This window comes from Wyeomyia smithii, chromosome 1, assembly GCF_029784165.1.
Source record: "Wyeomyia smithii strain HCP4-BCI-WySm-NY-G18 chromosome 1, ASM2978416v1, whole genome shotgun sequence".
In the NCBI taxonomy this organism is placed as follows: domain Eukaryota; kingdom Metazoa; phylum Arthropoda; class Insecta; order Diptera; family Culicidae; genus Wyeomyia; species Wyeomyia smithii.
Window position 1 is genome coordinate 62,278,512 of NC_073694.1, and position 23,794 is coordinate 62,302,305.

The 23,794-nt window shown below is 39.0% G+C and overlaps 2 protein-coding genes across 2 annotated transcripts; one reads left to right on the plus strand and one right to left on the minus strand.

The window, feature by feature from the left end:
• The first annotated feature begins 54 nt into the window (after positions 1 to 54).
• On the plus strand, positions 55 to 23,466 carry LOC129733960 (centrosomal protein of 162 kDa). Its single transcript, XM_055695615.1, has 5 exons — positions 55 to 789; positions 19,015 to 19,957; positions 20,015 to 20,850; positions 20,913 to 21,071; positions 21,970 to 23,466. Exons 1-5 carry the CDS (start codon positions 280 to 282, stop codon positions 22,246 to 22,248), a joined length of 2,727 nt encoding a protein of 908 aa, XP_055551590.1. The 5' UTR covers positions 55 to 279; the 3' UTR covers positions 22,249 to 23,466.
• On the minus strand, positions 835 to 17,400 carry LOC129733985 (carboxypeptidase B-like). The gene is made up of 4 exons (XM_055695644.1): positions 17,000 to 17,400; positions 3,785 to 3,973; positions 1,177 to 1,844; positions 835 to 1,115 (listed from the first exon to the last, which is right to left on the minus strand). The coding sequence occupies exons 1-4, from the start codon at positions 17,274 to 17,276 to the stop codon at positions 873 to 875; spliced, it is 1,377 nt and encodes a 458-aa protein (XP_055551619.1). The 5' UTR covers positions 17,277 to 17,400; the 3' UTR covers positions 835 to 872.
• Positions 23,467 to 23,794: the final 328 nt, after the last annotated feature.

Here is a 23,794-nt window from a genome sequence, read left to right on the forward strand (position 1 = left end):
TACATTGGCGTGAATAGCATACCTTGTAGAACTGTCATCATACTTGGGCCTGCTATATACTTCAGTCCATATATTTCTGTGTGTTGGGTGTGTTATACAAAAAAAAACTGAGAAGGACATCGTTGGTTTTTGACGAATAATCTTTTTATATGCGGAAGTTTTCCATTTTAGAGTGTTTTTCCTGCACTTTTAACAGATTCTGCATAAAGTTAGGTGTAATGTGGTGCTTGTGTGAATGAAATTGATAGTCGATTACTGCTCAATCGCTGCGAAAGTGTAATGCCTTTTCTCTGGCCGCCAGCATCAGCTAGCCAGAAAATGGGTGGTTCTAGCGGAATGGAAAAATTGCTTGAAGCCCAACAGCAACAACTGGATGACATAACGAGCGAGTCGTCTTTCTTGGAGTTCCTTCGTAACGAGCAAAGCTGTCTGGGAGCTGTCATTTCCGGTGAATGCACCGGTGATAGCGGTAGAAACGGTTCCACCGAAGATGTCGACGTGGATCGTATTTTTGCACAAGTCAACAAACTGGCAGGGGGAGTTGAAGATGGCAGGAGTGTGGACGAGATTCTACTGGAGGCAGAACAATTGATACGAGAGCAGCCGATTTTCAGGGAGCCTGGTGAAAATGGTATTCGCTGTAATAAAGTAGATCCTAACTCAAATCAAACGGCAACTAGTGCCCTGCGAGATATATCCTGTGAATCTACACCAATGGGAATGAGGTGCGGTGTATTGGAAGAGTTCGGAGCCACTGCTCGAGAAGAGGACAACAAGGAGCTCGTCAAGGTACGTAGCATATTTTATACCGCACATACACATAATTAGACTTGATTCAGTTAAAATATAAGTTTATTCAAAAGGTGAGCAATTCACAATTTTGATATAGCGCTAGCGATAGAGTCTATGAATAATAGTGATTCTTCTCCCGATGGTTGAATTTGGCTTGCTGGTAGTACAAATCCATGCCGGCCGGTGTCTCTTAGTTCAACAGTGTAGGCATATTTTATGTTCATTACCCCACGCGCCCAATCATCCGAGCCTCCAGACGCAGGATAGAGTGTGTCCCCTGAGGGGCCGACCGTATATTGAGCACCTCCTAGTTTTTTCATTCGCTATACAGTGAAAAACGAAATGTCAGTTTAGATTTACTTTCCACAACATTTTTGCCCCTACCTGTGCCGCTTCGTCTCCCACTCTCTTCAAATCTTCATGATCTGATGGAACCGTTCGGTCGTAGCCCCAAGGATAGAGAATGTACTGGCCGTAGCTGTGGAACGTTAGAAAACCCTTCCAATTGGCGGCTGAAGTTTGCATGAAACTTTGAACTGCCTTTGTTTCCGGTTCGGAAAATGCTCCAGATCCGGCGAAAATTTCCGAACACGGTTGCTTTGACGATCCTTGGCCACCCCATTTATGACCCCAGTTACGGTTAAGATCAACACCGGCGCAGCGTCCATATATTGCGCTCCGACGATTTTTACGCCACAGTCGGTCGTATTGGTGAGTGAACTCATAGCCGTCAGGGTTGTGAACCGGGAGCACGTACCAATCGATGTTTCGGATGTACTCTGGCTGCTCGTCCCATTCCTCAACCAAGTGGTTAATAATGTAGGTTACCGTTGCTGGGCTGATCCACTCGCGAGCGTGAATTCCACCGTCTATCCAGACGGCCGAGTTCGACGGGTTTCCATTGGATATGCGAAGTACCTTCATATCGCGGCCCTGGAAGGATTTTCCGATGCTTTTGGTGCTACACAGATCTGGGTAGGTTTTACCCAAATATTCCATCCACTCGTGAATGTCGTTCAACCGATGGTAGGCCGTCCATGTCATGTGATGTCCTTCGGTTATCGTGTGATGTGAGAACAAACAAACAAAAAATCAGCTCATAACAGTGTATAGGTACTACAAAATGTAATGCAAAAATACATTGATTGTAAAGGGCAATGTGACGGACAAAGGATGCGGGGCGGTATGACTAATTGTGCAATTGCGCCAATTGTGAGGGTAGGGTAGGCGAAAGTACCTCAAAGAATCCCTGCAAGTATCGATAAAACTTCCTTTTGCGGGACTAATTTCGGAAGTTAAAATAAATCAGTCCGGCCCTCGTCGCGGGTAGTGTGAAATTAATTACACACATTTCGAATAAGTTCGGTCTGTGCGCTCGAAGTGTCTGCACGAAAAAGAAACAAGTTTTGAAGTTATTGCGAAGGGATAAATACGATTAAAATTGTTTCTTCTGCGATATTTGCTTCAATTATAAGTATTCGAATCCAAACAGGTGCTCAGACAGCACAAAGCAACGCACGTGCTTCATTTGTTAGTTCGCATCATTTCAAGGGAAAAGCACACGCGATTAGTCGTTCTGGAGCGGTTTTTAAATATTCCTTTCCTGGGAGGAGTTTAGTTTAGCGCCAGTAAGCACGACAAGCCTAATGATATGGATTGGTTTGAGGTGAGCAACACCGAATGCATGCATAATCAATCAAAGTAAATTGTACAGGAAATTGGCTTCTGTGGAATGAGTTGCTAGTTTTGTCTACAGGGATCGCGTGAATAGGGATCGTGAATAGTAACATCTATTGAATTTTTGAGCCTTGCATTAACATTCATTTATTGAGCACATTGAGCTTGCATTAACATTCATTTATTGCCACAGGAAAACAATATGTGCTTTGACTAGACTTTTACAATGTGTACTCAATAAAAATTTTATTAAATTATTTCAGCTTCCTATTTTTTTAGAATTTCGGAAAACCCGAGCCCAGGTTTTTTAAATTATTATTACCGAGTATTTTGGACTATTTAGTTAAAAAAGATCGATTTATTTCTTAATGATTCTGGAAAATGAAAAAAAAAACTTCAAAGTATGTATATGTAGTATAGTCAATAACAAAACAGAAAAGAATTTCTTGTTTTGCGATTAAACGGCTAAAGGCGCCTAATTTTCATACGAGCATGTGTCGCTGGCGGCATCATCGTAATATGCTGTTGCCCATAGCAATCAAAACATAACAACTCATATGCGTATTTGCTGTTAGCACCCTGTACCTTAACGGCATCGCATTTGAACCGGTGTCTAGGTATTAGGGTGGCAATGGGATGTATGGAGAAAATGTCATCATCGAATTTAAAGAACCGACCATTGTACATACATTTTGTTTCATTGCTCAAAATAATAACCTGTGCAAAATTTCAGCTTAATCTGATATGATTAAGGGGTGTTTTGACCCTCGAAAAAATTATGTTTAAGATACCTAATAAGCATTAAAATGTTTTGCATGTGGTTTGGTAATGTACATGGTCGGTTTTAGAAATTTGACATAACCATTTTCGCTGCCACCCTACTATGGTAACGTTTGCCAAACATCATTTGAAGCAAAGCATGTTGCGTGGATTGATGATTTGTTCAAATCACTATTTTAAATCTCTGTTGTAGAGTTTTATGATATTCTTCAATTAAATTTGTTTGAGAATCTTGCTCCATATTATCAAGCTACGCAAACTGAGTACATTTCAATGCAATCACCCCTTCTAGCCAGGACCCCATGATTTGTTCGGAGTTCAACTAGGGATCATCTACGGGGCGACTAGGTACAACTAGAACTCACGCTACTCTTCAAAATAACACCTCCCCGTGACAACCACGTGTAATAGTAATCCAGTCACACCAAATAAATCGCTCCCCTCCGTCATCAGTCAATGAGGGTTGCATCGTCACGTTCAGGTGGCAGTTGCTTTTTCACCGTTTGTTGGTTCGGATCGGTACCGGTTTACTTACCGTCGCGGTTTTCCCACAGCTCCAGTTGGTCCTTTGGAGGATTTTCCTGTTCGATTGCTCTTTGCATATTATCGATCACCACATCGAAGGAAATTTTCGCTCTTCGTAGAAGTTTGCGGGCACCGGCTAGCTTTGGGTGTTTCAGAAAGATGTCCACGGAGGTGGCATTGAAGGCCCACATGGCGCCATCTGGTGTGTGGGAAAGAAGAGTCAGTTAGTGAATAGTGAGATTGGTGGTTACGGATTGTACAACGAGAGACGTTGGAAAACAATCAAAGGTGGTTTTGCTTTTTCGAAACTTCATTGTTACGATGTAAATCATTTTACGTTTGACGTATCGTGATTAAAATCATTTATGCCTTCATCCAGATTGTGATAGGTTTTATAATCATTTCCAAATTAATTCTTGAAGCGAGTGATCTAATTTCGGCAATCCTATTCTATTACTCGTTTGACCAATTTTGGTAATGCAGATGGCGAGTCGGTTGAATTTTGGACGAGTAGCTCGTCTGTCACTAAGCTGTCACCTGCCAAAATTCTCTCGGGTTTGCCAATACAACATTTTGCTCGCCTCGTCTTCTGTAATAGGGACCATAAACAAAATGTCTTCATATTTGTTATTTTTTGTGTCTAAAACTTTAAGCTAAAGCTACTTAAAGTAAGTTACTCAAAGGTCAAATTTCAGTGTATACTTTGAACTTTTATCAACTGGTTTTAACTGAAAAATTGAGTTATCGCTGTCTGGCGAGAGAGTATTGAAAACATTGCAAGTCAAACTAAAAAAAAAATTGAACTTGAAACAACTTAAGAGCCAGTTCGCGAGAGCCGCAACCACCTTCTGAGGGACGTTATTTGATGTTCTCCGATTGAGCTGAAATTTTCCGCGTTTGTTTGTCCATTCAAGGTAGGAAGTTTTGCAAAATTTCAATTTTTTTCATTGAGGTTAAGTGGGGTAAAACGGCCCTTGAAAATGATATGTCCAAAAACGTCTAAATTCTAAAAAGTGCAATAACTCCTGCTAGACTTGACGGATTTTTCTAAAAATTTGTGGTATTATTCTACACTGAGAGTACTTCAAAACGCATGGTCACAATACATGGCAAAGAGGTAACATGACTAAAAAAATGCATTTTTTTTTTTTGAAAATTGTCAATTTTCAGGACCAATCCATCAAGTCTAGCAGGAGTTATTGCACTTTGAGGAATTTGGACGTTTTTGTACATATCATTTTCAAGAAACGCTGTACCCCACTTAACCTCCATGAAAAAAATTGAAATTTTGCAAAACTTCCTACCTTAAATTGACGAACAAACACTGAAAATTTCAGCTCAATCGGAGGACATCAAAAGAACATGCGCAACCGCATGTTCTTTTGATGTCCTCCGATTGAGCTGAAACTCGCGAACTGGCTCTTAACTTAAGTGCTTGTATGTCTATAGGCATTAGGGTGGGTAATCGTTATATGGAAAAAACGAAATTTGATAGCAAAAAGCCAGAACCAAGTTTTTTTGTTCTATTTGGGGCCTCAAACAATCCTGAATTTATTGGAAGTCAATTGGTTTTGTCTCCGCTTGGTGCATTGCATTTTAAATTCATACGGAGATTTGTATGATAAAACCAACTTTTTTGCATTTTCCATTCTAAAGAGCTCAAAATGGCTCAAACCATAGGTTTAATGACTTCATTCGGTAGGTTTTTTGATGCCTAACAACTTGGCCGAAGACACTTAAGAGCTAGGGTGTGCCAAAAAAATACTAGAGCTGTCCAAAGTTGAGTATGTCGAAATTTATGTTGCAAATAATTTTTTCTGCCAACACTGCCAGTGTACCGGCGTCAGTCAGATTGCCATCAGAAGTTACCTCTGAAACACGTTGTAGATTCTATTTACCCCTAGAATATTGACCTAAATTTGTTTGCTTGGTCCAGCTGAGTGTATAAACTCGTTACGACAGGTTACTTCTGATGGGAATCCTACTGACGCCGGTACATTGGTAATGTTGGCAGAAAACAAGATTTTCTGCATTTAAATCGACATAATCAACTTTGAACAACTATGGCTCTTCTTAGGGACATTCTAGCTCTTCAGTGTCTTTTGCAAAGTTGTTAGGCATCTAAAATACTATACTTTAACATAATGTAGTGCATTATTAGAGCATTATTGAGCTCTCTAGAAAGGTAAATGCAAAAAAGTAGGTTTTCCCATATAAATTTTCATACAAATTTGAAATGCAATGCGCCAAGCGGAGACAAAACCAATCGACTTCAAGTAAGTTTAGGGTTGTATGGGACCCCAAAAGAAACCAAAAACACTTGGTTCGAAAATCGATTATTTTTCCCCACCCTTATAGGCATGCAGCGTGCTTCATATGATGGTAAGGGAAATGCTGTCCAATTTAGTTTACAAAGCGCGTATAAAAGAAATTGTTTTTGGACAGATTCAATGCGTTCTTCATGTGTTACAATATGGGGACTCCACACAATGCTACAGTATTCCAGAGTTGGTCGGATGTATGTAATATATAATAGTTTGATTGTGTATGGGTCCTGAAAATTAAGGCCGAACCGTTTTATAAAGCCCAGCATACTATTTGCTTTGTCTATTATTGTGTTATAATGTTCTTTGAATGTAAGTTTGGAGTCTGAGACTACGCCTAGGTCTCTTACGATTTTACATTTTTCTACTGGTTGTTTTCCTAAGAAAATGTCTGTTGGTGGTATTACTGTTTTTCTGCTGAAGGCTACTGAATTACATTTTTAATGTTGAGTTGCAAAAGTTTTTAGTTGCACCAAGTGTAGAATACATTTATTTCATTCTGGAATATTTCGAAGTCTTCTGCATTGATTATTTCTATAAAGAGCTTCATGCCGTCAGCATATACAAGCACGTGTATTGATTTGAGAAGAAAGGAAATGTCATTCCCGTACAATATAAAAAGGAGAGGGCCCAGGCGAAAACCTTGAGGAACACCGGAAGTTACTTCTATTGGGTTTGAAAAGGAATTTCGAAAGCGGACTATTTGTGTTCGTTTTGTTGAGTATGACTGCAGCCATTCCAAAAATTTTGTTTCAACTCCGTATTTTTCGAGCTTGGAGAGCAACAAAGGTATGTCGATTCTGTCAAACGCCTTGCTAAAGTCCGTATAAAGAGCTTCTACGTGGTTGCCGTTGTCAATTACATTCAAAGTGAAAGTTATGAATTCCAAAAGATTAGTTGTAGTTGATCGGCCTTTGTAAAAGCCGTGCTGTTGAGTTGTAATTTGGTTTTTTACTTGCTGAAAGATTTTTTCATTAATTGATTCAAATAATTTTGGAATGCATGAAATAATGGCAATTCCACGATAATTACGAAAGTCAGATTTAGCGCCAGATTTGAAAATTGGCACTAAATCTGAGGTTTCCCAGAGTTCTGAAAAAAAAAATCCATTCTTCAGAGACATATTAAAGAGGTGTAGTAAAAGTGTAGATATTTCTTCTGCCAAATTTTTGAGAAAAATCGGAGCTATTCTGTCAGGTCCAGGACCTTTCGTAGCGTCTAAATTTTAAAGTGCGTTCTGAAATTCGAATTAGGATATTTGATTGACAGATAAGGAATTCGAAAATTCAGGAAAATACGAGTCCTACATTACTGTCAAGATGCATTCGTGATGGAAAGTTGTTGTTACTTTTTAGTTTGGTTTCTACGTAATTGAAGAAGTTCTTCGGGCAAGACTTGATTTGATTTTCGATTTTACGGTTATGTTCTTCATGTGCAATTTTAATGGCTGCGTCAAGTTGAAAGCAAACTTTTTGGTAATTTTGAAGATTTTCGCTATTGTTGTCTTTTTTGTATATTTCATGTGCTTTTTGTTTTCTATTTTTTAGGTTCTTCAATTGTGGATTACACCACATTGGATATTTGTTGGTGTTCGTTCGTCTTCTTTTTTTAGTGGTACATTTTCTTATATAATTTGATTAATTATTTCATAAAATTTTGGTACTTCTTCGTTGACATTTCCTTCTTTACAAATTTTACTATGCCAATTTATTATGCGTAGTCTACGTTTGAATTTATTCATAGTCCTAAGATCCCTTCTTTCGCTTATGATTTGCCTGAGATAAAATGAATGACAATTTTTTCTACGTCGTAGATGCGTATTGTTTGTTAGTTCTATTTTACAGTGCATGAAATTGGATGACAACGCAATTTCATTCATTTTTTAGTCTCTTTCAATCCTACAAAAATTGCGACAACACGTGAAGAGGAATGCTTAGTTATTGTATCAGAAGATTTGGGTTGCAAATTGATTAAAGAAGAGGAACTAAATATGGATGGTCTTTCAGAAATCAGGCTACAGTTACTGCCTCGGCTTTCTATGTTGATATGCGACTCCATCAACAGAACTCTTGGACTCAGGATTAAACGCCTTTTCTCTCGGGGCTAGTTGGGTAGTTGTGGCAGTTTGTGCAAGGGGGAGAGGGGAAGTTATTTTTCTTCCAAATTTGCGTGACATCATTCATGGATGGGCCCCAATGCGTAGTGTGCAAAAATATTTCAAAATCGAAAAAAAAGAAACAAGAACAAGAGTGGAAATTATCACTCGCGATTATTTTTTCGCAAGCCGATAACTTATTTTATAAGCACAATAGGGTTATTTAGCTATTCACGGATTTCTGATTTTTATATATCAGCTGAAAGAGTTGATTTTTTTTGAGCAAAACGTGATTTTTCAAAATTTTATATCATTCCCGATCAGTCAAAAAATGGGGATTATAATAAATCTTGTTATTTGATTACGAACTTTTTGTATCAACTTGTGTTCCAAACTTGGTCTAGTTAATAGTTAAAATATCGAAATTTCTATCAAAATCACTTATTTCGATTCTATCAAAATCACTGGTTATTACAAATTATAGCAAGTTTTGTTAGGTTTTTGGCAGAAGAAGATTAGATTTAGTTGGAATGTACAATATTTTGTCAATTGAATAACAAATTTTGTTATAAATATGCTTTAAAAAAACACACTATTGAACATTCATGTGTATGATAACAGAATTTGATATAAGTCTGTACTTTTTATCATTCTGGCATATCAAGGATATCACAGGCTTTGCTAATACTATCAAGCTTAGATATATTTGTGTTACTCGTTTGTTACAATCGTGTGATCGGATTATCCTTCGATTTTTAAATGAAGAATAAGAATTGCTCCAAATCGTTACAATGACAGTTGGTAACGGGTGACAACTAAAAATTCGGATTTTTTTTTCTACAGCTGTAAAAAAAGTGGAAGAACTTGAAGAAAAACTGATTTATTTCTCATGAAGATTTATTCATTACAAACTAACAAAAAATACTAAACATTTGAGAAAGGTCCGTTGCCGGCCATCCGAAGAAGTTTTCTGATGATGCCGAAACAAAAGCGTTGTATGGCCTTCAAGTCCGCATTTCGAATGCATCTCTTGATTCAACCGATCAACTGTTTGCAATTCGTTGATCTCCAGTTATTTTTGCACCGAAGGAACTCAAAATCCCAAAGAAATCTTTGATTGGACGACACTTCGGTGGGTTCGGTGGGTTGCGTATTTGGTGTACAAATGGAGTCGAGTGATTGTTCAGAAACGTTTCTGTTTTTTGGCATACTATGATGATATTTTTCCGGCCAAAACACATATACTAAGGTCGCTTTTTACGCGGTTTTATTTACGCGGGTTTTTTACGCGGCCTTTTTTTTACGCGGCCTTTTTTTTACGCGGCTTTTTTACGCGGATTCTGGAATTTACGCGGTTTTTTTACGCGGATTCCGGAATTTACGCGGTATTTTTTTTGCCCGGATTTCGGTTCCCCTTTACTCGGAATGCAAAATTAACGATGGTTTTTTTACGCGGATTCCGGAATTTACGCGGTTTTTTTTTACGCGGATTCCGGAATTCACGCGGATTCCGGAATTTACGCTGTTTTTTTTACGCGGATTCCGGAATTCACGAGGTTTTTTTTTACGCGGTTTCTTTTTACGCGGCACGTATCCCCCGCGTAAAAAGCGACTTTAGTGTACTTTTCATCTGTATGGTGTTTTGAAAGAAATAGAATCATAATATTGTTCAAACATTCGTTCTGGTATATATGTTAATTAAAAGCCAAACCACTAGGCTTGAAACATGATTTGACAAAAAAGGAAAAAGTCCTTTTCTGCCCAATATCTTGGCCGGTATTCCGGTACCTTCCCGGCGCATTATAGTTGAGGTTCGCAAGAAACCATACACAATAGAAACCAGAAGATTTTTGCTTTCAGAATGGTTTACCAAGAACTTTTTGCCAAAATTGTTGTGCAGTTTATAGCGAACTGTTCAATGCATTTGCGGAATGCTCCTTGTTTGGATGCCATTTTGAACCGAACTGAGTATGCATAAACAAAACAAAAAATACTGGCAGAAATATACAGCCTTAATTTACATATTTTCATTTTTTTCAGAGCGTGTTTGTTGTGGAGTAGAGCCCCAAAAAAATTCCAGATTTTTAGTTGTCACCCGTTATCTGGGCGGAGCGTTGTAGCGATTTCGAGCAGTTTTAATTCGTGATTTAAAAATTGAAGGACAGTGATAGAAAATTTTTGAAAATCACGTTTTGCTTAGAAAATGTAGCTCTTTCAGATCATATTAAAAACTGATATAGCTAGACAATCCGATTCTGAACAACTTCGTGTGTCGAACTTGAAGTCATCAATTAGAACTACAATATTGTCGAAGCTCATACTCCTAGTATTACCCCAACTCCTTGGGGCAAGACGCTATTGATATTGATGCGAAAAATTCCCAATATTCAATATTACAAAGTATTTATCGTTGCATTTTTGGGCACTTCTTTATCTATATCACAGCTCATTGACGTTACATCAGGTTACATTGTCGCTGAAAGGATGTCAATGTGACAGATAAACGAATAATATCAAAATATATCAACCAATATCGTATAATATTATCGAAATATTTTTAGATAAACATTTCAAAAGGTCCTATCTGCTCTCATCGTTTTCCAGAGCATCTTTTCATTTTGGTAATGGTTCAGCTCCCAAGTCAGTAGCCTAGCGTCTCTCAAGCGTGGTTTTCATTCAGAAGGCTAGATTGATCCCTCCGCTATCAACCTGTGCAAATAACGTGTCATAAAAGGTGCTCATTAAGGTGTGGTGATTGAATGAAAGTGATCGATCAAAGCAGATAGGACCTTTTGAAATGTTTCTCTAGATTTTTCATGAAAATCTCTTGGTTTCGAAGGTTCATCCAGCACTCAAAACGGTCATTAAAAACATACCGCGTGGAAATTGATTCTTAGAATCTGTGTAACACTTTCCGGACTTCACCAAAATTACAATTTTTCTGTCCCAAATTGCACACGAAAGAAACACGGTGTAGTTTGAAAACACCAACAACAAAAACAAATGCTATCAAATTCTGTACGAAAAAATGACAACTGAGTGTAGTTTCGTTTGGTTGGTCATATTCGAGCTGCAAAGTGTAGTTCGAAACGGTGTAGCATCGTCGCAAAAACGAATTCGACATTAAATAAACAATTTCGGGGCTTATAGGTCAAATTTTGTGTGTTCTATGTCTTAACCACACAAAAAAATCACAGGAGGGTTGTGTGCAAAGCCACGACCGCAAGGTTGAAGTAGAATACTTTTACACAGCTCTACTTACGGCTGTAAATTAACCTACGGCCGGCGTATCGATTCGCGCCGCTTATCGCGTTTAGCCTGGCAGAGGCCTAATGCGCACGGCCAACACAATAGAAAGTTGTTTTCACATTGAAAATTAGACACGGCTTTACTGGAGTAAGTGTTGACAAATGCATCTACCGCTAATACCGCCGCTATCGTACGAAAAATGACGCGCGTCTAAGAACACCCGAACAGTTTCGCCGTGCCGCTTCCATTTACTTCCTTATTACATCGGCCTTAGGGAAGTACCGGCTGCACATATCGCTGAGGCTGTTACCATATTATAGCTATTAACTCTTCAAATTAAGTGTTTTATTTGTCCTCAAAAGAACAATTGTTCAATTCCATATCGGATATGATGCAATCGCATCTCTGTAATATTACCGACAGTAAGATTCTTCTAAACAAAATGTTCCTACTTTTCCATTAGAGGAAGCCTGGCAGAGGCCTGAGACGTGATGACCAACCACAGGGCAAGTGATTTGTTTAATTTGAAGGCAGCTACAGGCGCGACCCGCTGCTATGGTCTGTTACTGCTGACTGCCGATATCTGCTGTTACTGCTGTCAACGTTGTGGACGGTCCATCCAGTTCACCTTCCGACTAATGAATGTAGCTAGTTTTCCCAGAAACACTCTTTTATAGCCGAAGGGTGCTACGTAATAGGCCACGCCTTTCAGTTCAGGTTTACCATTTCCTTATGTTCTTTAGACGAATTATTCAACAATTCGCATATGATTTTTGTATCCAGCGAATAAACACCGATGGTGCTCTCACACACGCAACGGGTTTAACCCGTATCTTATTGCGGTTTGTAACATCAAGCGATTTCGTTTGCTCGCTGTTGCGTGTTGCATCCTCGTCTTTGTGAATGCGGTCTAACAGGGCAGTTTGTTATTCAAAGTTGGTCATGCTGATCGCAGCCTTTGCGCTGCCCCTATAGTGGGGGGTTTACTAAATAAAGTGAAAATTAGAAAACTAGAACAGAGTTTGATTGCATCCCGCACAGAATGTCTGCTTGTGTTGATGCCAGAAAATTATTAACCTTCAATTATTTTTTTATTTGCCTTGAAAAAAGCATGTTGCGGTTCAGAATCGGTTGCTAATTACAACCTTTGAGCTGCCCTAACATTGGTGGAATTAAGATACACGGACAACATGCACTGTGGAAGCTATTTCACATTCAGTAAATTAGACGGGTGAGACAAATTAAAATTGCTAGGATGCAACACAGAATGCTTGCTTGCGTTGACAAAAATTGTTAACTTTCAATGACTTGTTTATTTGCCTTGAAAAAGGCATTTTGATTTCCGAAATTGGATTTCCTGATGGCAATCTTCATGCTGCCCCAACACGGGGGAATAATGGCTGTCTGGCGACACACGCTGAAAATAAGTAGGAGGGTGGCACTCAAGACACGACCGCATGACGTTGGACTACGGTATTCTTATATTCCATTAAAACAAATAATAGAGAGAATTGCAACTCTAGTATTTGCTGCAATTTTATCTAACAGTGCATTTCTGAACGCTGAGACGTTAAAACGTTATAAATAATAATATATACTAAAAGAATGGATATCTTTTATTTAGTCGCTGTCATTTCATACATATTCGAATCAAACCTTTGTTCGTAGCTGCACTATTAAGACAATCATTTAATTGAGCGAATTGGTAAAATTTTCCTATCCAAGCAAAAAGCAAACTTAACGAAACTTTCTGAAATTGAAGCCCAGAACGATTCAAACGAAAATTTTAAATTTAAAAATTGTTTGACATTAAATCGATAGAACTCATGCTAGGGTAGCTCCAGCCCAGCATATAGCTTCATGTATTTAAAAAAATACGTTTATTTCAATAACTTAATATAGCAAGAGCTCAATTACACGTTTTTCGGTAGTTGTTATCAAGGTTTTGGCGAGTGACAGGAAAATATCTTAACTTCTTCAATTGTGATTTAGAGCATTTCTAATTGTTTTGTTATTTTTCACGATAGCGACAAGTTTCTTTCTCTGTGTGCGAGAAACAAAATCAAAACCGCGCACCGAGAAACAAAAACGAAAATTTAATGAATGCTCATTAAGAAAACTTGCAACTCTTTTTATCAATAATTTATGATACTAAAAAGAACCTGTTTTGATCTAAATGAAATTTCTAGTAAATAAGTGTTCATTCATAGGCAGTAAGTTTCCCTCGATCAATAAAGACTGGCTGAAGAAGTTAAAATCGCTGCTGTAAAATCAAATTCACAACCGTGTTCGTTAAGACGTTTTAATATTTTTAATGACAATAATAATCTTCGATAAACACCCGCTATAGTTATCCACACACATGCTATAACTATTTATACACACTGTTAAACTATTCATACAAACGCTGTAGCTATAGTTTTTTATACACACATGCTAAAGCTATCCATACACACGCTATTCCTATCCATACATCCGATACAACTATCTATACACACGCATAAGCTATCCAACCATGTGCTATTATTATCCATACATACGCTATAACTGATCATTACACACGCAGCAGCTATCCACACACACGCTACAACTATCCGTACACACGCTGAAGATATACACGCAATAGCCATAATATGCTACCCATGCTAATGTCTTACACACGCTATAGCTGACCATACACACGCAACAGCGCCATCCCTATCATCGCAAATGTCATAGCAATGCAGATGCACATACGCTATATGTGCACACGGCACACACATTAAATGGCGGTAGCTTTCCTAGTGGCGGTGCTGGCTCGTGCAGATTCTGGCTGTTTTCACCCAACGATATCTGAATTGGATTACCGCTGGTGGGGTCCAACTCAGATCGAAGGGGAACCGAACTAAATGAAGAAATGCAGCTGCCCACTACCTCCGCCGCTGCTGCCTGATACCACCGCTCTGGTTCTGCTGCAGCTCAGTTACGCCACTGGAATCAGCCACCGCTGCTGATTATTCAGGATCGTTCTAGTGGCCTTCCACTTGGTAACTGATGACTGCTATGAGACGACGCAGGCTGTTATATAGCCAAATGCAAAAATCCATCCGCGAGCAAAGGACAAGCAAGCTTGTGATTGGTTGAATGTGCACGACTTTTAACATAACTTTTATCTAGTTTAGTATCGAAAACATATTTAAATTATTATATGACAATCTTGCGCAATATTTCCCCTATCAATCAAGCCATTGGTGTTTAGAATCTGTTCAGTGGTAATGATAAAAGAAGCATTTTAAAACGGTGTTGAAACACCTGTTGCAGCTACCGAAAGCGAGCTCGTTATTGGTTGAAAGCTGCGAGACTGCTTACAAAGTCAGATCGGTTGTATCCATTAGTGTCGACTGTGCTTGTGAAGAGAGGTAGTGATTGGTTGCTCGGTATGATTTAGACAATCGATGTGATTTATCAATTTTTCAATAGTGTATCTCGAACAATAGGTTATTTTTGTTACATAAATTCAACCGTAAAAGAATTTCTGATCGGTTGATGCCAAAACCTTGAAATTCTGAAAAGAAATGGCTGATATATAAGCGCTCAAAACCTGACCACTTTTCCCTGGTTTTCCCTGGTTGAATTACTAGATTTTCAAATTCAGGAGCCTAACTTCGATATAGACGTTAATCCAACGTCAAAACCGCGCTGCTCTTGAGACGTGGTGACCAACCACAGGCAAATGTGCTGCTGCTAAGGAAGGACTGCTGTTGGCGCTGTCTAGAACTATTATGAGCGGCTCCGGCTGGAACAGTCTCTTATATAGGCCAAATAGCATGTTTTCAATTGCAAGGTATATGATCCTGTCGACCGTGCTTGGGAAGCAAGCATATAACGACCAATCAGAGGTCGAATTTTTCGTTTTGACAAGGCTTGACTATTTTCAATAGTACAATAGTGTGAATAATAAAATTACAATTATCTTATTTTGGGAAGAATCTTAGAAGATTTTCCAATCTATTGCTGCAAGAACGAAGGAAATCCATCGAATACTAACCGATTTATTAGCATTTGAAATTGGATATATTTTTCACTTTTTTCGGTTTTAGATTTTCATTTCACATCCCTATGTAACCGAACTTCCTGAGAGAAGTATTCTACTTCAAAAAAAAAAAACATAACTCCTTTGTCGCTTACGTCAGTCTGCGAGATTATAGCAGTGTGGAACTCAACCACTTATGGCTCTTTTGGGGTTTGTTTCTGCATTACCAGCAATAAAGAGGCAATGCTTGTACGAAAACAAAAATCATCATCGAATTTCAAAAACCGACCATGTTTATTTTGTTCATTGGCCCAAATAAATGATCTGTGCAAAATTTCAGCTCAATCGGACATAATTTAGGGGTGCTTCAAAGCGCTCAAAGTTGTGATTTTTCGACTTCCGGAAAACTACCAAGGGGGAGTACAGGAAATTGGGAAAATCGAAATTTTTTTTCCAATGCCAAATGTCTTAAAAATGCATAAAACGTCGAGATCTGGTGTTACACTTAAACGTATAATATTGCATCGGTAAAACAAAATACCGAACTACTTGAAAATGTTTTCATTTTACCGTAATGCTATTATTTTCTACTGAAATATCGAAAATCCAACACCGAATTATCGTAAATTGAATTACCGGAATAATCAGTAACTTAACAAATCTCCGAACTCAGTAAAATAACTACCGAAAACGGTCATTGAGCTTAAAAAGCAAGTTGGTCTACCATTTGACAGCGTTAGTTTTGAATGTTTAGAAGATTTTGGCTTGTTTTTCAGTGGCATCTAATGTTTGGGACATATGTTTCAATATTTCGACTGTTCGCGTCTTGTTAGGATCCCTGCGACATTTTCCAAAATACACGTTCTTGATCTTCATCATAGTCCACAAATTAAAGTTCATCCAAAGACATTGAGTGCTTTTGAATTCGAACTTTAAACTTTTTGAATTTTATTTTGGAAATTTAAACACTGACATAAACGATTTTGAAAAACGAAACATTATTCGAAATATGCCGCATAATCCCTGCTTTTCTGATTGTTCCTCATCAATTCTGAAATCCACATAGAAAATAAATTTCCAAAATGCACGTACGTCCATAGATGAGAACTTTAAAAAAATGCAACTTTAATGGAGAATTAGTATTTCAAAAGCTGTCACCTACCCTAATGTTATTATACTTCAACGGTATCAGTTGTTCGGTTTGATTGTACAGGTTACCAGTTTTGATTTTTTTTTCTGGAAACAATTATATTTTTCTTTGCGGCTTTGTGATAGGATACAGAAATTACTGCATGGAATGTTAATCAATAAAAAAAATTAAACATTTTTTCATCTTGTCCGAATCTGTATAGGATAATGTTGGTAACACATCAAATGGATAGTAGATGACAGGTTTGCCTTTGTTATTGGTGCGGCATAGTTCATTGCACCTGGTTCATGGTTACGGTTAGAATCATCTCCATAAAAACATTCACTTCAAATGCATATTTTAACACATTCTTCAAAGGTAAATCCTCAGCTACGATTTAACACCAGTTTACCCACCAAATTTCGCTTGCAACTCTGCCACGGCATTCTTTTTCCGTTGGTCATCGAAATCTACCCGCCAAAGCTGGGCTCCCTCGTACGATACTGGCTCATCGACAGGCACGCTCTGCTGGGCCACATCATCCGGAATAGCCTCGGTGGGTATATCAGGATCTACTATGAGTACGTCCGAATTTCGTGGAACGGTCGATAATCCTGTTCCACCAGGAACACACAAACTAAGTAGCACGATTACCGTTAGAATCACCGGTGAAAACACAGCGTAGAACTTCATTTCACACACTATTCTGACCCAGCTAAGATGATCCCGGAATATGGGTCACCTAGCACAACAAAAAACTTCGTGAAAAGGCTTACTCACGCGCGCTGCTTCTGACTCGAACTGTCTGGCCGGGATCAACCTGCTGGGCATTTTATATACGAACGGGAGCTTAGGGGTTTCTCCGCAGGTGAATACTCATCAAGCTCAATAGTCCCGTTTTTCGAGGGAAGCGCCACACCTTCGCGCTCGCATCGTTCGACTCTGCTTGTTAGGAGACGCACTTGTAAATTCAGAACTTGTTCTGAAGCGGAGCTGCTACTGGTATTGGGCAGAAAATCACGAGACGAGAATGAGTAAAAATTGTTTCTTGATAGACTTTTACTTGCCGGGGGAGCGGTAGACGGTAAAGAAGAAGCTGGTTTTGGCTGTGGAAGATTGATGGCCAAATATTGAAATTATGATCACGACACAAGACAAGCAAACGCGCGGTGTGAGTTTGTTCGCCGTCGGCGTTTCTTGTCAGTGTTGGCTTAGGGACAGATCTTTCACCCAGTGCATTGTAGTTAAATCTCACCGCACCGTACCTCATGCGTGGGGCAGTAGCAGTGGAGTGAAACAGAATCAAAAACTAATGGTTCTACTACTGTAATGATTTATGGTGGAGCTACTTTCTGCGAGGTACGCGAATTGAGTTGAGAGTTGGCAGTTTTGTTTTTGATCATTTCTCCAGTTGCTAATTAAATATTGTTTGTTGTTGGGATGTGGGGCACGAACTCAATTGAATATTTTCGTAAAAAAATCCTTAAACGTGATTTGTGTAGGTAATTGATGAAGATTATGTTTGAAAATTAAACCATCTGAACTGGGGTCAAATGATTATAAACATACTGCATTACAAGTGACCTTTTTTCTTCCTTCTTTATTTAAACAATGCAATGCAATGCAACAAACTAAAAGAACAAGATCAGTAGAACAAATTGTTTATAGTATGAAAATTTAGTGCTTTAATGCTCAATCCCCCTTCATTTTTTGTTCCGTGTTCTGTTAACTCAAGAAAAGCTTAAGAAAAAATCATCAGCAACTAAGAGGATATATATATATATATATATATATATATATATATATATATATATATATATATATATATATATATATATATATATATATATATATATATATATATATATATATATATATATATAACGAATTTACATGGAGTCAGGGGAAATCCACGCAGGAATAAAAAAGCGATATCGCGATTTACGATGCAAGAAAGAGGTGCCAGATAGCCCCAGGTGGGCTCTGCGAATAAAGAAATTCGCTATTATTTCACTCCTATGTTATTGTAAAGTTGTGTTTGTGTTTCTATTTTTTTAAACTGTCAAAAGTAACCGGATCGCTACATAAATGAACCTTTTTTTTATTCCTCAACGATTTTAACTCGAATAATTCATCAAAGTTGCATACAGGCTAACGTTAAATAGAAGTAAAAATGATTGAATTCCATTTGATATAATATGTGTTAAAATTACGGTTTGATAAACTTGGAAAAAGTGTCGACTGTATCTATTTTTATTAAAACAGTTTTTTGTTCAAAATTATCATCAAATAACTTAAAAATGAATAACTTCATTCAAACGGAAAATCGCTGAAAATAATATAATTACAAAATCGATTTAAGAATCCAAATATTCATCCCATTTTAATACTTTTTTCTGTTTTCATTCCTTTCGCGATTCTACACAAACAGCTCGCCCTCCAACAGGACGCAGAAGAAAGTTTTCCGCGAGAAACGTTCCGTCGCCGGAGCTTCGTCATCTGTACCACTGAACAGCAGGACGACCAGGCCCACCGTAGGCCACATTCAGACCAAACCTACACCCTGCCGGAGGCAACATCCTCAATACCAACCGAAACAATGCGAAACAAGAAGAATGGTGCTCCTATCACGAAACCGGCTACAGCTGGTGGAGCGAGCGGTAAATCCTCCACACCAAAGAAACGCTCCACTGTTAGTCGCCCATCGACAGCGGCGCCTCGTAAGTTGGTCGGAGAAAACAAAGAAAATCAATTGCTTAGCCAAGCCCGCATTCGCGATTTGGAAGAAATTTACAACTTGACGTTGAATGAACCTGCGCGAGAAAGAGAAACGCCGTCTCCTTCGAATGCGCTAGTGACCCTAGCTCGCGAAAAAACCTTCTGTGACAAATCGACTGCCCCATCGCCAACCCACACCGGCCCAATCGCGAACAGCGATTCCTTCAGTTGGGCTAAAGAGCGGGAACTCGAAAGTAGCATTAGTGAGCTACAGGAGCAACTAAAAGACACCGAAGAGCGGTACGAAAGTCTAAAGATTCAGTACGATACTCTTTCGCAGGTTCATCGGACTCTACGGGAGAACCATGGGGTTATACAGGAGGAGAGTGACAAACTTAAGCTGGACTTTCAACACTTGACCGAGTGTGCAAATGTGTTGAGATCCGAATTGCAGGCAGCCCGTAGTGATCGGGATGCTGCCCTTGATCTGCAAAAAATTCTGCAATCCGAACTGGAAGAATCTTGCCGAGATAAGAAGCGATTTCAGGAGCTAAACGAAAAGGACAGCAAAACGATACAGGACCTGCAGCGGCAGTGTCGAGAAATGGAACGAATTTTGATGAGAAAGCATCCGGACTCGGTTTCTGCGTTGATAGGTTTAAAATTATTTAAGATTTACTTCACTAACTCGCTAAATTAAGGTATATTTTCAGTCGCTAGCAAGCACACCAGCAGTAGCAAATCTGCTGAAGATGCATCGCAGACACGCCGACTTTTGGAGCAACGTATTGCTCAGCTGGAAGCTGACGCCAAAGAGCAAGATGCCAAAGCGCAAGGTATACTGGCTAATGTGCAAGCGCGCTTCAATTCCGTACAAGCCAAATATGAGACGCACATTGCCGATCTTGAGATGCAGGTGCTCAGTTTGCAAGAGATTAACTCCAAGCTGAATGAGAAAATCATCCGGCAGATGGAGGAACTCTCAAGCATTACGAGCCACGCAGCATCTTCGCTTCCCAGGGGAGCGACAGCTACTAGCAGCTGCTTTACGCAAACAGATGACGTCGCAGAAAAGGAGAGTATTAAAACTCGCTCCATTTCAGTGCAAACCGATAGTAAGCTGACAAGTGGCGGACCCGCGGGACGCACTCAATCCGCTGCAGGTGGATCGAAACGTGCTTCCTCGGCTGGAGTCGGTGGGAAAATACCCAATTCCCTGTCGGATTCCCAAATACAGAACCGTGAGGATGCTCATCTGTTAGCTACAATTCGGGGAATGCGAGTAGATTTAGCTATTAAAGAGAAGGCGGTACAGCGATTAACTCGTGAGGTGGAGGATTGTAAGAAAACCATCAAAAAGCTACAGAAAGAGCGTGACGCGTATTTGAAGTCCGATGGAAAACCGACTGCTACCAAAAGCAAGGCTTATGATCCATCTCAGTACTCCGATGGGATTACGTCCGAAACGGTTGCTCTCAAGGATGCTCATTTGAAAATTAAATTGTTGGAAGCGGATTACAAAACGTTACACGAGAAAAGACTGCAAGATGTATGTGAAAGAAAATGTTTTATTATTAGAATTGAAATCGCTCATTATTTTTATTTTTTCAGCTTAAAACTCTCCAAGCGGCTCACGAACGGGAGTTTGCAGCCTGTCATGAATCGGTGCGTATCCTACAGCAACGTTTGGCTGAACGGGATGAGCTACCGCACACTAAAGAAAAGCGCCGTCCGAATCATAACATTGACTATTTTGCGCTTAAGGCAAAGGTAAGCCGTGAAAAGAAACCTGGTTGAAGATAGTTTCGTTTGCGAACATTTTTTGTTGCCTAACCTTAATTACTGAAACACACATGTTTTGATTTCCACTGCCTCGAACCAATCCATGCGTACTAAAACACTCGTTAATACTAAAATTGGCGTTCGTTTGTCTCTCGTTCTTTTATTTCCTAACTCATTTGCTTACCGGGACTTTATTCGCAATATTGTTACGTTAAACCTTCTGGCGTTTCGCTTTGCGCATTCCAGCGGAAACAAAATTTCAAACGTTATTTAAATATGTCACAGCATCGGTTTTGGTGCAGCCTATCCGTTGCCGGCTGTCGGCGGCGTGCTTTTTCTTACGGTTCGAAGAAAACGAAACTGGCAAAGATAGGCACCGATAGTGGGCGTATTTTCGCGATGAAAAATGCTACGAACAGTCCGGGTCGGTTTCCAGTGCTTGGTAACGGTGACGACGGCGGTGGCAAAACGAAACGAGATGCGCTTTTTCTTCAAGCAAATGTCAGCCCGTGCACGTAGCAGTAGAAGGTGCTTGCTTGAGTAATTTATTTGGTTTGTTGCTTGAAAGTTTGTTTTATGGTATGAATTGGCGCTAGATAATTCAGAGCGTAAATCGGAGCTCCTGTGTATAAATAAAAGGTTTTAAATGCTTTAGTTTAATTTACTGATTTCAATCAAAACTTTAATTTTTTACATATGTCTCATATAAAGCTTATCATGCTTATAACGAACTTCCTAAAAACCTTGTTTCTTTCTTGCTGAAACCCCTTTTTATTGAATAAGAAACTATTTATCTAGATAAAGCTAATACGATCTCATATTTCATCGTAAACTTCGTCCACCACGAACCTCGTAATAATTTTCTAACTGAACAAATGACAATCAGGTGTCCTCGCTGGAACGCCGTCACTCGGAACGGGAGCAGCGCTTGCACATGCTGGTGGAAGCCCTCAGCAAGGGAGGTAAGTTGAATGGCGTTCACATTCGTGCTTTGACGGCGGCTGGCGGTTGCGGTGGTGCTCATGGGGGTTCAAACAGCACAGGAACAACGACGGGATCGTTTAACAGTGGCCACATGGTGGGCGATGAGGAAAATCGCAACCCTGTCACTCTATCGGTGAGTCCCCATCAACCGTTGAACGCCACTGTTGCAGGAAATCTGTAAGTCCTGGTTATTTGCCTTCCTTTTCTGACTAATGGGATCACTTTATTTGTTCCGTTTTCGATTATTACACAAAGTAGTTCCATGTGACCGTACCCTAAAATACTGTAGTAAAAGGAAAAGTTTCAATTATTGTTGCTGGGTTCACAATTAGTAACATCTCAAAATTAAACGTAGTACAGTTTTCGATTGTTCCTTCCTAGAGGTAGAAAATATTAAAACTACACAACAGAAATACTTGCAAACACTAGTAATCTTAATCTTAACCTTAACCTAGCAACGGTTTTAGTCGATAGAAAAACGAGGAGAACATTTTTATTGTAGACTTGATGTTTTATACCCTTTGGTAAAGTTTACTTTTTTCAACTTTTTAAGAAAAATGACTTAGATATTCTGTTTTAAGAAATAAAATCATCTTAGAATGAAAGATAAGATGAAATTTTGTAGTGAAGTTAGTTGTGAGACATTGTGTTCTAAATCATTTAGAAATACGTACTGTTTTTTTTTTTCAAAACAATTAAGGGCGAATTTAGTCTCGTTGCAGTAGGCAATCGTGCAAGTATCAATGGATTAAAAGTGTCACTTATTTTTAGCCCAATTTAAAGTGGTAAACGTTATCAGACAGCAATTGTCAAAAGGAATCAGGTAAAAAACCCATCCCGCTTTCGAGTATGATCAAAGCTTCCGTTTAAGATTCAATATTTTTTTTCGTCATATCCTTAAAGGAAGATTCCGTACCAGTAGTGCTAGTTGCTTTTTGATGAAAGCTTATCTAACCGTACTCATAGTCATAAGAATTAGCATTTAGTTGCACCATGAATCATTCCGTTCAACTTTGCGATCTCAGAGAGAAAGTGTTAGCGCAATTTGCGAAAATCATCCGTTCCGTGAATGTTATTTATAAGCTTATTCTTAGTCATTACATCTAACATTCCAACTGGTGGTAGTTGTTTGAAGTGAGAAAAATGAAATAACTACGAGACATAGGTCGAACGAGACAATAGTTTTTGGCGAAACGTTTATTATTTATTTTCGGAATTTGTACAGTCCATAGGTTGGAGAAAATTACACTGGTTTTACAGTAATAACCTATTTTGAAAAAAAAAAAAACCAAAAAACGTACATTCCTCCTACCGTTCTGCATTGAGGAAAAACTTTTTTAGCAGCCCAATGCAAGGGAAATTGAAAAAAGAAAATGAATAAAGATCATTCAAGTACAAGCAAAAATAGAGGAAAGTATTTTATTATCCGAAACCCGCTCAAGGCAGATCAAGGAAGCCGATCCTCGCTCGTATCTCCTGCTTGGTTTTGGCTCCACCCAGCTTCGGTATTGGAGTTCCAGCCACCACATCTGGTGTCTTCATCGAATCGCTTTCGGCAGCTGCTGTTGTCGTGGCTGCTGAAGCACTACCGGAAGAATCCTCACTCGTTCTAGCCAACCGCTCCTGTTTGGCAACCTCATATTCCTTCAGATCGCTCAGCTTCAGGCTAAAATTTTGTATTTCTCGACGGCGCATCTGCGATTAAAAATCAGTTAAAATTTAGCAAT